The 14,586-nt window shown below is 40.4% G+C and overlaps 1 protein-coding gene across 2 annotated transcripts in view; it reads right to left on the bottom strand.

Annotated features, from left to right (window-relative positions):
* Positions 1–4,885: 4,885 nt before the first annotated feature.
* The window catches only part of POLN (DNA polymerase nu), a 110,963-nt gene continuing 101,262 nt past the window's right edge, over positions 4,886–14,586 (bottom strand). For both annotated transcript variants that reach the window (XM_065060378.1, XM_065060379.1), the window contains 2 exons: positions 13,178–13,239; positions 4,886–10,271 (listed from right to left, as the gene is read on the bottom strand). In XM_065060378.1, coding sequence (XP_064916450.1) covers positions 10,203–10,271; positions 13,178–13,239 — 131 coding nt within the window. In that variant the 3' untranslated portion in view covers positions 4,886–10,202. The remainder of the gene's footprint in view (positions 10,272–13,177; positions 13,240–14,586) is intronic.

Consider the following 14,586-nt stretch of genomic DNA (forward strand, 5'->3'; position numbering starts at 1 on the left):
CTTGTGTCCTGAATACTGTCATTGCCAGAGGCTGCACTTTTCACAGTCCAAGGCCATACCCTGATGGAATGAGAGGACCACTCAATCGTTCCACAAGGAATTGATCCAAAAACCTCAGTTCTCTGTAAACAAAATATCAAGAGCTATCCCAACATACACTGTGAGGAGGAACGTCTTGCCTTTAAGCAATGAGGTGTCTGGAGGAGCAGTGGTACACACACCTGGTGGCTCAGATGAAATTCCAAACAACCTTAGGCAAGAAATCATGGCGCATTGGAAGAGTTGCTGTAAATTGTACATTGTGGTTCTTCTCTAAACCTCTTGCTGATAGTACAGCTACGAGGGAGGGTTGAGCCTTTGGATCCCTGCACTGACGTCCAAGTTTAACATTATCAGTACCAAAGGATTTTAAAACTTCCTGTTAGTTGCTTAACTATGGGTAGCAGAAAGACATAGACTTCTTTACAGCATCTTGATGCTTTCTGAGTTGAGTCTTTCCCATGAAGATTTCCTTTGGCTGCTGTTTTACCTGCTGGATTCTCTCATATCACTGGTTTTTGGGGAAGGGAACACACATTTTTTTTTTCAATTGTGTATCAAGAAGAGTTTTCAAAACTGACTTTCGGTCCAATATCTTTATGCACCAGGCAACAGGACGGTTTGCGTCCCCATTTCTTCAAGGCAGGGAAAGACATCTGGAGATTAAACACTTAGTGTACAGTGTGAGGTTCTTGTAGGCAGTAAAAGGATTTCAGTTCCACAGTTTCCCACTATTACTAATGTGTTTAGCTGCATCACAAACAGGACAATACTTAAGCTGGCAGATTTGGGGAAAAAAAATATAAAAGGAGAATTTATGGTTGCTGGGGAAAGAATGTCCTTGGGCTAGGAGATAAAAAAAGCCTTTGGCAGCTGTTAGGTATAGAAGTACCAATGTGGAAAAAAGAGCAGGAGGTGGAGTGGAGCAGGGAGTGAATAACATCTACTGCCAAGAAAATTTATTGAAATAACTGAAATATAAGGAAACCAGCAATGAGTTTTAAGGCCAAGAGATCACAAAAAAATAGCTGAAATTCTCACTTTTGAGTCAGAAGGCGATGGAGGGGAAGCAGGGACAAGAAGCTGCACCTCTGTCTCCGTACCATTAGTGTGGAGAAAAAGGACATGGAGAATGCATAATGCAAGAGTGATTTTTAAAGGGGAAAAAATCTTCCAGCTCAAGGGCAAAAAAAATGTGCATTTCACTGGGTTCTTACCTAAGGGCAGTTACACAACAGAGAGTTAATTCTGCTTAGTTCCGATTTACGTACAATGACATGTTTGAAAAGGTGAAGCATCCCCCGGGTTGGAGGCTGGAACCAGAGTCTGGACTCTTCTATAGGATACAGTAACTTGGAGGCTGGAACCAGAGTCTGGACTCTTCTGTAGGATACAGTAACTTGGAGGATCTTTCCTTTTTTCTTTTCTATCATCTCTCTTTTTTTTCCCAGCTCTCTGGCAGAATGAATATTGATCCGTTCACATACAGTGGCCAGCCCCAAGGGGGAGCACAGAAAGCTCCTCAGCAGAACATCTTGTAATCTGGTGGTTCACGCATTCCTGTTGGATGTTGAAAGCATTTCAGGGGGAAAGGTTTCCTACACTTTGTAGATAAAAGGACAGGAGCGGCAGCAACATCCATCACTCTGGCTGACTTTAGAATGAAGGAATTGCCTCCTAAGTGTTGGAACAAAAAGGCACGAATATCGGTTGTAAGGAGGTGAATTCCAGAAGGCGGCACATAAATCCCAGAGGGGCAGAATCAGTTACACTGCCCTGTGCACAGGGATTTTTTTTGTGCAGGATACTTAGGTATTTAGAGGGCTGGCAAACACGAGATAGGCCTTAAGCATTTTATGGAGTGCTAAGTGTAAATCTGATCCTAAAAATGCTACGTGACACTAACAGTCTGCCAGATCCGCTACTCTTGCCAGGCTGAGCAACGCTGAGTAAGCCTGATATTAACAGCTGATGAAATGAGAGGTCAGTAGTTCGCTTGACCCAAGCTGGACTTCTAGATAAGCAAAGATAAATTACCCAGTTCAGTAGGTCACCTGCAAACTGGAAAAACTCCCTGCAAGGCAGGGATGGACATGCCAAATGCATGAGCAGGAACCAGAGTGCTGGGTCTGGGGTGGGATACACAAACTGGCAGCTTGTGGCCAGCTGGAAGTTCAAGGTGCTCTGTCCTGAATAGTCTTCAGAAAGAAAAAGTTCCATGTTTGGGGCTGAAAAGAGAGAAAAAAAATCAACACATCTATGCCTCACAGTGATGTGATGAGTTCTGCTAGATGCGCCATGCATAGTATTTGGTACCGTGAGCCTTTGAGCCCATTTTGTGATTGGAGCTTGTAGGTTGCAGGGTTTTTATCAAAACTGAAGTAAGGAAAAAAATACTCTAAGTCGTAATCATGTACCTTAAACATATTAAGATATATGGAAATAATATTTTAAGACAGTTAGGTGTTGCCCAACTTGGAAAGAAACCCAGCAATTTCTAATGGAAGACACACACTTTACTCCCTGCCCAGTCTTAAGAAGCTGTCTGCAAATCAACCTGGGAATAGTGGTTTATGTCTTTATGACTTATTGACCTTGTAACTTCTTTCTAGGGAAAAGACACTAATTTGTAAATTGCTGTGTTTAAACAATCATATAGTTTATGTTTTACATATAAAAGGAGTGACATTGGGTAAGGGAATGTGTCAAAACCTCACCCAGCTGAACAGTCACGTACAAAGATACAGATAAAAGTTCCCAGTTCAGGTGGAGTTTCCCCTTACCCAACCAGAGATGCCTCCTCAAGACTTGTGGAGGGGACTCCTGTCTCTTCAGTGACCACCCATGCTGTCCAAGAGCTTTTTGATCAAGGTATGCCCCATTTCCAAGGTCCAAATAAACCTTGTTCAGCAACACATTGCTGCAACACATTATCCATAGGGAATGGGCAATGAGCAGTTGTTGGCAAGTAGGGAGATGTGCAGGGAGAAAGGGAAACAACAGAGACCCAGTGAGCTTGAACACTGCTATGTTTTTGCTTGATCGAAAGAATCATAGAATCATTTCAGTTAGAAGAGACCCTCAGGATCATCGAGTCCAACCATAACCCAACTCTGGCACTAAACCATGTCCCTAAGAACCTCGTCTAAACACCTTCTAAACACCTCCAGGGACGGTGACTCCACCGCTGCCCTGGGCAGCCTGCTCCAGTGCCTGACAACCCTTTCCATGAAGAATTTTTTCCTAATATCCAATCTGAACCTCCCCTGGCACAGCTTGAGGCCATTTCCTCTTGTCCTGTCACTTGCTACTTGGGAGAAGAGACCAACCCCCTCCACACTACAACCTCCTTTCAGGCAGTTGCAGACAGCGATAAGGTCTCCCCTCAGCCTCCTTTTCTCCAGGCTGAACAGCCTCAGTTCCCTCAGCCGCTCCTCATCACACTTGTGCTCCAGGCTCCTCACCAGCTTTGTTGCCCAAGAAGATCTTTTAAAGATCAACAGTAGGTCAGAACACAAACCCTTAGGAAAATCTACCTGCAGTAGTTGAGACAGACTCCATCAGAAAACTCCAGCTTCTCCATCCCACTAAAACTCCAGTGATAAAAGATATCATTATGGACTCTTCCCCTAATGTGTATTAGAACCTGACACTGTCACCCAGGTGGGCTGCAGAGCTGGACGGGGGAGTTTCTACCTGGGAGTATCTCAGCAGGAAAGCAGGGTGCTCTGGGTCTGCTGCAGCCACTACTCAGGCTCACAGAGTAGCTGAGGTTGGTGAGGGTCTCTGATGGTCACCTGCTCCAAGCCCCAGCTCAAAGCGAGGCCATTTTCAAAGACACGTACGGCAGGGAGCTTTATTTCTTTTTACTTAGTACAGAGCTTGCCCAGAACGAGTAACATACGTTGTACTGGAAGCGCCATTGTTTCGCTGTAGAGATGCAACCGGAGGGTCTGATTTGCTGGTGTCATCAAAGAGCCAAGGGCACATTTCTGGTGCTGTGCGTACTGTTGTCAAGGCCTTAACCTCAGAAGCCAGAATTACAGTTGGATTCTACTCAGTCATTGTCCCTGTCCCAAAGCAGAGTCAACTAAGCATGAGCATGTTCTTACAAATATCTCCCTACCGTGTTCGAGAAACTTATAGCAATAAAGATTCCAAAAGCTCTACGCAAGCCCTTTCAAATGCTTAATTATCACTAGCCTTCTTTCGACAGGCTTGCTTAACATCTTCCCTAGTTACACCTTGCTGAAATTTAAGCCCCTGACTTCTCACTCTATCTCCAGGGGACCTATAAAGCAGTTTATTACCATCTTTATGACAGCCCATTTCATACTGGAGGATGGCTTTCAGATCTCTCCTCAGTCTTCTCAAGGTTAAATGATGTAAATCATTTCAGTCTTTCCCCACAGGTGATATTGTCTGTAGCTCAAACCATTCTTGTTGCTCTCCTGTTGCTTCACCTCTTTTCTGAAACGTAGTTCTGAAAATTGGGCAGAGCGTTCAATTGAGCCCTTGTTGGGGCTGGAGGGAGTGGAAGGATTGATTATACGGTTCTTGATCACTATGCAAACACCTACAAATCCCCAGGTCTTTTCCTGAAACTGATACTAAACTGGCTGTTTCCTGCATTTTGGGAAATATGTTGCCTACATTTGGGTAGACAACTGGTTTTGCTTGTGTGTGAAGCTTTTTACTTACCATCACTGAATTGCTTCATTTTATTCATTTTATACTACCACTCCACTGTGTTAAAATCCTGTTGAATTATAAACCAGTTGGCCAGAAGGATTTAAACCAAGATTTAAATTCTACAAAAGCAATATAAGTAAGACTCAGAAGCTCATTATCGGGAAACATTTGTTTTATTGTGCAATTATAAGTGCCTGAACAATGAACGGTGCAGGCTGGAAGGGTAAGGAGAATTAAAGAGGTGATTATCAATCTGATTTCCAGGGAATGGAAGGTGTTAAGGGATATGGAGAATGCCACAAAAAGGTTAAGATTTAGATCACGTATGAGAAGAGATTTAAAAAATAATCAGCTCCAAACCAAAAATCAAATGTACCACAAGCCCCAGTATCAGAGGAAGCAAAACATGGACAGAGAATTTGACTAAAGCACAACATTTACAACACTTCTTTTAACCTCATCTGTGACCCACAGAGGCCCCAAGGGAAGATGTTGACTTCTCCCAGCTCAAGTCTTACAAAAGCTCATTATATCTGAAGGAAAACCTCCCTGGGAAGCTTATTTAATTTAACATCACGGTTCAAATGAATGGACAGGAAGATAAACAGAGATGGGGATCGCTGGCAGGCGAGTAGGGTGGCCCAGCTTTCAAACTGATGCAGAATTTATTCATTCTAAAGGAATGAACTTCTTACAGGTGTCCCTCACGTGCAGTTTGGAGTCAATCATCAACCTGAACTGGCTTTGGGGCCCAGCTTGGAGTTAAAAGGGAGAAGGGGAAAAAAAGACCAAACAAACACCAGATTCTGGCAGACATCCTGAGGAGACTTGTTTTCTTCACCTAAGCAGACACCAATTTAGGATAAGTCAGCAATGAATTCATTTCTGGCCTCAGCTGGATGAGGACTAATGCACCAATGCAAAGAGGCCCAGGTAATCAGGGAGATATTTAATTTTGCCTCAGCCAATTCTGCGCAGAAATGCAGAGTAAGAGGCGGCAGCCACTTGTGGGGAGGATGGAGGATGATTGTCAGGAGTACAGTTCTCTGCTCAACACACAAATTGGAAAATGGGGTTGTAATCTAATGCATGACACTTCCAATTAATTAGAAAGTCAGAAATTCAGTGTGTGCAGCAGATGAATCTGCCAAAAAATGAAGGGGGGGAGCAAGAGAGAATTTCTACAATAAATTGTTGATGCCATAGAAAAAATGATCATGAACAACTACAGTAAAAATATAGTTAGCCAGAAAACAGTCTCACATATGCCATGCCAAATGGTAGAGGGAAGCAAGCTGAGGACTCAAAGGTTAGAGGCAGCAAGATATGCAACTTTTTCTTTTAACTTGTGGACAATTAATAGTGAGAGTTTTACTATCAATAATAACAGTATCTATGAAGTGCAGATGAAAGATTGGCAATGGATTAAATTACCAGTGTAGATAGCAAAAGGTGAGGATGGAATAACCCGGATGTTACCCAGCTAATTAGTCTTGAATGAAGAAGGTGACATGAAAACAATGCATCCCAAAAATGTGGAAAGGTTGCCTGGAAGCTGGACCTCCAGAATTTGAAACACAACTTTGTACAGTCAGGAGAGCAGAGAAGACAACAAATTGCCTGGGCTTACAGAGGATAATAAAGACACACTTGATAACATGAGAGGGTCATACAAAAATGGGTGGCACTTCAAAGATGCCACAGGAGAACCAGCTGATTGTAGGCTGCTGTTTTCGGTGGAGATGAGCTGATCAGGCTGGGGAAGCTTCTCAGGTATGTAAAGATAGAATGTGGTTAGAACTTATTTGAAATCCCAGAGACACCCTGCCTACTAAAGCCATTGCAGAATGGCAGAAATACAAACTGATTCCTTTCCACTCACCGAATGCTTCTGACAACCTGCTAATCCCAGAAGGAAGCGTGCCAGCCAAAAGTGAGCCTGGGAGCCAAGGAATATAGTAAATGCTGGCACAGAATGAGGCAACACAGGTGGGAAGGAGGAATGAAATCCCAAAGTATTTCTGGGCCTTCTTCTGGTAAGGGACTGCATACTTTGATGCAATACAGCAGAATATTCAAAGGGATTTTCTGGTTTGTCTTTCAAGCAAATGGTTGCTGTTGTCCATCTGGAGAATGACATAAGATGATAAGAAAATTCAGGTTGGGTGGGGGATCAGGAAGTCTCTAGTCCAACCTCCTGCTTAAAGTAAAGTGAGCTCTGAGGTCAAGACCAGGTTGCTTGGAGGTTTATCCAGTCTGGTCTTGTAATGGTGAAGAGAGAAGAGACGTGCTAGGCCATTGAGAAAATATATCAGGAAGGTGTAATACAACCTTCAACCCATTTTTTGGACTCTTTTTCAAACCAGATTAAACAAGAAAATGAGACATCAGGTTCTGTGGACTCCAAAAAATGAAACACGTTTATTTTTAAGGGCTTTTTCTTCATCATTACCAAGAACAAATGATGTCCTGGATACCCTAGCAGATGCATTCTCTTAATCTATTCTGTTTTTAAAAATGGAGAGGTTTTCTCTCCCCTCTTCCCCCCCATCACACCTGAGACTAGTGTTTGAACTACGGTTATTATCAAGTTGGACCAACATTCAAGATCAGAGTCCTGCTGTCCCACAGTGATACGTGGACATTCAAAGATTCAAGTCCTGAGCAGATATCTATTGGTCGTGCCACGTCCATGCAAACACCAACAAATAGCTGTGCTGTTCCATTCCTCACAGACACTGGGTTAAAGTGTTTTCAAACTGCATTCCTTCTGTGCTACTCCACATGGCAAAAGAAGAGATTTACAGATGACCTAATGGAAGACTCAGGCCACCAAAGACACAGCTGACATTAAACCCAGACACACATCCATTCAAAAGGGGTTATTACTGTGTTCAGATATCAATTAATGAAATTTCTGCCCACTAAACAGAAGCTAAGCAGAGCCAGCTATTCACGCCTCCCCACCTATTCTGTGATCTTCCACACTCATTGATCAATGTTTTTGTAGGGCTGTGCTCTTCAAACAGAAGTTTTGGTTCTTGTTCTCCCACTACCTCTTCATAGGTTGTGAGAAAAAGGGAATAATTTTAGAGATCAAATTGAGAGTTTTAAGGATTGAAAAGGGCTCTTGTGATTGTTCCTGCTCCAGCCTACCCATATTTTACAGTCCCTTTCACGCACAACCAAAATAACCTGAAAAGGTGACCATTTACTATAATAAGGCTCTTGAGTTCTCTTGTGTGAAATTATTGTACCACCCAGAAAGAATTCCTGGCGATCATCAAATACAGAATATTTTCACCTGCATTTCTTTGGGAGGAAATTTGTGGTCAGGACTGGCCAAGCTTCCCTATAATGGCTCTTTAGATTCAGGGCAGCTTGCCTAGGGCTTGGAAAAACAGCACTGCCCTGATTTTATAGGTATACATAGATCAGCACACAAGTGTGGTAAAACTGATGCCTCATCCGGAGGACCTTGTTGGGAAATGAAGAGCAAACAGTACCCTCAGGCAGCTTGTGTGAGGAAATGGCTGCCATGCTAAAGAGATACATACTTCTGCAATTCCACAATGTGAAAACACAAGTTTCCAAAACTTATATGGCCAAACAGCACGGAAGGCAGTGGGAATGGATTGTGAAGTAAAAGAAATTGTCCTAAAGACTCAGGACTCTTCTCAGTTTCTGGGATCTTATGGGTTAAAAGCTGAGGAACTTTGAAGCCAAAGCACTTCAGTGAGGTCTGAGAAATCTAATAATCCTCAAAAATCTATACCTGAACACAGTGACACGGGGCAGATAGTGAGGATTAGATACTCACCTGGCTATCCAAGGAAAACAGAGCCAAAAAATCAGAGAACATGTCCCAGTATTTGTAATTCACAGTACAGCAGATGCAATTTGCTATCTACCTCTTTTAAATGTATGCATCCTAAGAAACACACGCAAGGCAGAAATCAGCTGGGAAATGTACAAAAAGGGGCGACTTCTTTAATATAGCAGTAAGGTTAGAAATGTAGCCTTAGAGAAGCACAGCTTAATTAGTACAGCCCTCCTGAAAAGAGTAGGTCTTCAAAAGGAGTGCAATGGATGAGAGAACAGAACATTTCACCCTTCCTCAGTGCCACCGCAAACACAAAACGCTTGAAAAACAGTAAAAAGCAGAAGAAAATTCATGCCATCTCTTCCCAGCGCAGTGTCACAGCCACGAACAGCCAACCAAGAGCTGAGCCCCAGCTGATGTGTAGAAGGTTCAGACTTTGCTTACATGACCACTGCTAATTTTAAAACCAGAAGAAGCAATTTTTATAAACAACTGACTCACTTCAGCTGACAGGTTACATATGATTAATATGCAATGTAAGAAAACAATGTTTAATAATTTAATGCCTTTAAGTACAATGCAAAATCTCTAATGATACAAATTAAAACTGCTGCAAAATCTCTATAACTATACACTTTTAAAATTTAAATTATATTTCTTTGATCAATTGAGGACTAATGCTGAGCAGCTCTTAGAAGTTTTGTGCTTGACTTCTACTTCTAAATAACTGGTAGACTTTGAGGACAGTTTCATATTCCATAAGCACAGAGGCAGAATTTGGCAACCAGTAAAGTTATGAAACAAACACATTTAAAGAATAAACTCTACAGAAAACAAAAATATCAGTAACAAATCCTAACATTAAAGTAGGAACCTAAATCCTAAAAAGTATAAGGCTGAATCCTAAAATTTAGTATTACATCAGTAACAAAAATAATAGATTAGACAAAACTATAATCCTCCCTCTAAAGTATGCTAAGGCTACAGTATACTAATTCAGTTTGAAATTAATTAACTTGACAACAATCTGGTTATTTTTAATGTATTTAGGCATCCAGTTTTGTTCATTTGTTTTGCTCCAAAATCCTAAATAGAAATTAAGGTGGAAACTCTTCATTTCCAAAGAACTCTTGCTAAGTCTGTGGTACATGACATTTAATATGTGATGCAAACCAAGCAGCTGCCTTCTACTCACAAATTATAAAATAAGCTGAACACAACAGTTAAGCACTTGCTGTTGCAGTTCAAATAGCATCTTTCTAATGCCAGATTAGAAGTATTTTTACACTGGCACTTCACAAAATATTTAACATTAAAGTCTAAACATCCATATAACTCAAATGTATTTTTTGCGTTCCCAAAGGGTTAATATTGTCTTGCCTCATTTCTTACATGTAGTAATTTAGCTCTGAACAAAAGCAGCTCCCTGCTGGTTACCTTGGCTAAAGGAAACACGATGAACTGGTAAAAACCAGTTTTATCTGACTGCTGTTGCCCAGGGCTACAGACAAAATGAAGTAAAAAAATTCACATGCAGAGTATTAGGTGCTTATGAAAGATCCAGCAGCGCTGTTGCCTAGTGATCCAGCGAGGAATCAGCACAGGCCAATGAGGTGTACAGCACCGAACAACATCCCCGATGGCTGCTTTACATCTCCTGCAATTCTGTCATACACCCCCATGATTTCCCAGTGGTAAGAATCACTTTCAAGGGAACCTGTCAGCAAAGAAGAAAGAAGAAAAAAATTAAACAAACACATCACATACAGCAAGATTACTATTTTTGCTTTTCCCTTTGGATGTTGATACTGCTCTAAATTACGTGCCTATCCAATAGGAAATGTTCTTCATATCTATTAATGCTTAATTATCGCTACCATTTTGATTAAAATACCTTAACCATCAAGACTAACTTTCAGCTTTGAAATTGCAGATACATGTTACTGAATTGCAAGGAAATGCTGAAGCAAAATTAAGCTTATTATGCTTTTCAGAACAGCCACAAAATCAGTGTTTATAATGAGCAAATTTGTCAGTAATGCATAAAGACACTAGGGTGTATTTTTTTACCATCCACTTTTCCAGTTCTGGGGTATTTTTGCTGTTGTTTTTGTTTTACCTCAGTTTGTTCTGCAGTCACTGGTGTTCTGTTACACAGTGAATTTTCTGACATGAAAGCTGCCTCATTAGCAAGGACTATATTTTGGAAAAAAAAGCTACTTCAAAGATAAGACATTTTTTCCTCAAAGAAGAAAAAGAAGTCTCTCTCCATTAAGACTATATATGTGCTCTACTTTAGTGACACTTTTTCTCCATATTAAAAAATCATATTTATATTAACAGAGCACATAATACATATTTAGTAGAAGCAAGTGTGCTGAAGGAGAGCAGGAGCATTTCACAAAAATCTTTTCATCTTCAACATCTCTAATCCTAGCAGACATATTCTTACTGTATAGAAAGGTAAACACCACCAACAAAAATACAGATTTTTTTTAAAAGATCACTTTCAATGTCTTCTCTGAGATCAAGCTGTTGGTACTTATGTTTTCTATCTGGCCTCTGCCATCAATCCATTCATGATGCTTCAGAGGAAGATGAAATATCTTCATGACACATGCAGTCTAATGTGCAGTAGGAGTAAAAGTATGTCATGGCTCCCACAGCAATTTGCTCAGGAAGAAGAGAACTAACAAGGGTAATAAAACATGTTCCTCCAAATACTTTTACTGACTATTAAAAAGTCCTAATCTTTCAAATCCTCAGACACGTCCCTAGTGCCCAAGAATGAGTTTCTTTTCACCTATTAAAATGTAGTTATCATTTAACAAAGACTTGCTGTTCTCACAGGAACAACGCATTAAATTCATCGTCGAGATGAATTTGTCAGTATGTCGTAGCTGACACCTTAGACAGAGGTGGAAGAAACTGTGTTCTAAGATGGTGTATCCCATTTTGTTCATAGGACGTTAAAACCTTCTGCCAGTTAGTCTGAAATATATAACCCTAAAATTATATTCTGCCCATGTAACTAGGAATGCTCTCATTAACTATGTATACACTTGTGTTTCTCAGAAAACTATTAAAATGTCCATATTTTATTTCACAGCAATGACTTCCTGAGGCAAAGTCTGAATGATGTTGTCTCTGACCAAGTTGCCAAAAAGTCTCCTAAAACTATCAAGGAAGGACTATTGTGCTGCCACTCACTTTATATACTATCAGTAATATCATATTTGATTATTTCAATGAACTTTACAGCAGCGTGAGTGCCAGGTGTCTAATACTGTCATTAGAAATATTTAGATGTAGTATACCTTGAAAAAACGTCTTGCTTCATTCCTTCAAGGCATTTGTAACAAAAGAAGCTAGGAAAGCACAGGTGTTCAATGTAAGCAGCCTATAGAAAAGCAGTTTATAGAGCTTGGGTGTATCAGTGCAAGAAATGTGTAACCCCAGCATGGCCAAAAGGTCTCACTTGATCAAATCTGATAAACAGGGGTGCAAGTTCTTACAATGGTTAAGTGAAAAGCAAGGCGGGCAGTTTCCAGTGTGGGAGGGAGAAAGAGTAATCTAGATCTCAGATACCCCTTGTTCCCCTCTCTCAGCTCTTGTGGGACAGATGGGCTCCATAGGGACCCAGAAATCTGCAAGTGCAAGACCTCCAGAGAAAGCCTCACATGTGGCTGAGATACTGAAATAGAGACAGAAGATCTGGAGGAAGAAATATAAGACAGAAATTATCTAGTGGTTTTCTTTTTCAACCGTTGCCATTAGTGCAAGTCTGTATGTCGTAACCATTTCTGAAATAAACAGAATAAACATTTTTTCTGTCCCTGAATCTTGTTTGGCAGTAGTGCCGAGTGAGTGACCCGGCAACACCAAATACTCCATTTCTCAGGAAACGGGAACCCCTTGGACTGTTGTTCACTTAATCAGTTCGGGGACTGCCAGGAACTACAGTCTGTTGTTAAGCAACAAAAGCCGAGCAGTAGGTTAGCAGTAGAGGGTACTACTCTCGTACAGAGAAAAATGTGATTATCTTATAAAATATTTACAATGGGATACAACAGATAGATCCAATAGCTGTGCAGCTATCTACTCAGTTTCTACAGATATTGTTCCCATAGATGATGTCCTATATTTTAAACAGCAACCGATGATTCTGTCTGCCTTAGATGTTAGATATTCACACAAAAATGTTAAAAAGACCAATTTTCTAAGTGAAAATTACTGAAGAAAGATCTTTTGCAATAATTTTTCAGCAGTAATGAATGCCTGGCACATTTAGAAAGCCTATTAAAGACACATATTTCTCACTCTACCACACCCAACAGAAATTTCATGGCAATAAACGAAATTGATTTTGAAATTATCACAGTGCATTGCTAAGACAAAGAGTAGACGACAATCATACTTTCCAAAACGGAGGATGAGTTACTTTTGGTTATTTTCCTTTAGAATTTTTATAGTAATTTAAAAAAAGCAATTACCCACAACTATCAAAATGAAACTATTGAAGTGAAAGGCAAAATAGCTGTCTCTAGATTCTTAATATGATGACAATAACATACAAAACTAAGTATGCCTGAGACAGTAATGCAAATTCAGACTTGTCTCTACCTTTAGTGGCACTTCCAAGGCTGTGGTTTGCTGCAGGGACTCCATTGTTCTTTTTACCAGCGCTGCAAGGTAAATTTGAAAACCCACAGCTTTATTTTCCATGTTAGAATTGCTACACAGACATAAAAATCACATGCTTTATATCCTGTTATATAATATCTGCATATCTACATTAGGGGAAAAAAAAAGTAACCATTTACCATATTTTCAGACTTTTTTTTTCAAGTTAAAATTTATCTCTTGTGGAAGGTTCAATTCCTTATTTTATATTGAATTTTAGGGTGCAATTGGGAGAGTTATTTAACTTGTATATCTCATAAATATGGAAATGCAGCACTAATATATTTATAAATGTACAGGATGTCTTGAGTGCTGTATTTCCCATTTTCCAAGTTCATTACCCTTAACTATATCTTTGGGGACACGTTATATCTTCTAATATTCTTGTGCAGCCATAAAACTCAATCTATTTAAAAAAAAAAAATAAAAGAAAAGAAAAAGAAGGAAAAAAATACTAGAGGTCCGAACTATCTAAAACATCTTATTCTCCAAATAAAAAGATCTGGGCCAAATTAAAAAAATAATAAATCTTCCCTGTGGGATAGTGGAGCTATCAAGAATCTAAACAATTAAACTTTAGCATGATTTGTGTAACTTAACAACTCATCAGGTCATAATGTTATGCTCACTATTACTGTGAAAATGCATCTGTAATTGTTCCAAATCAATCATCTGGGACCAGATTTGTCATCCTTGGTCATGCCAATTAGTGTTTAGCTTGACAAAGATCACTGCTGCAACACAATATGGTTCTAATAAACATCAAAGAGAGATTCAATGGATACATGGCTTTTAAAAAATAAGTAACTTTTGGCTAGTGAAAGTGAAATAGAAGTACCAGGCAGCCCCAGAGCAAAAGTTATTGAGCAACCTCCATTGCTCAGGATGGCTGACTAGATAATTTGTCGCCATGTGCCTCAGAGAATTGAGAAATCTCAGGGTATGCAATACGTGGTGATAACTGCTCGACTGAAACCCACACCATGACTCCGAAGCATTCTTTGAACTTGTCCCTCAATGCACATTGTGGTCCTTTTGCAGCTGAGGTTAGATGCAAAGGAGCAACAAGAACTCCAAGAAGCTGCATGTGCTTGTTGCTCTGGCTGCGGCTGAATCTTCTAACGATGCCGGCAATGGAGAGTAGTACGTTAATGTTTAGTCTCATATCTGTGACACTGAGGCGGGCTTGACAGTAACGATGATAACCAGCTTCTGCCTGAACAGCAGCGGGGTGCTCAGAGCGTGCTGGCTCACTCAGACTTGTGTGCTAATGAGCTGTCATAAGACTTTTCATGAAGGCCGAATTATGCAGCAACTCAAAAGATCAGCAGCCGCAGTGCCAAGGCTGA

This window comes from Columba livia, chromosome 4, assembly GCF_036013475.1.
Source record: "Columba livia isolate bColLiv1 breed racing homer chromosome 4, bColLiv1.pat.W.v2, whole genome shotgun sequence".
Lineage (NCBI taxonomy): Eukaryota > Metazoa > Chordata > Aves > Columbiformes > Columbidae > Columba > Columba livia.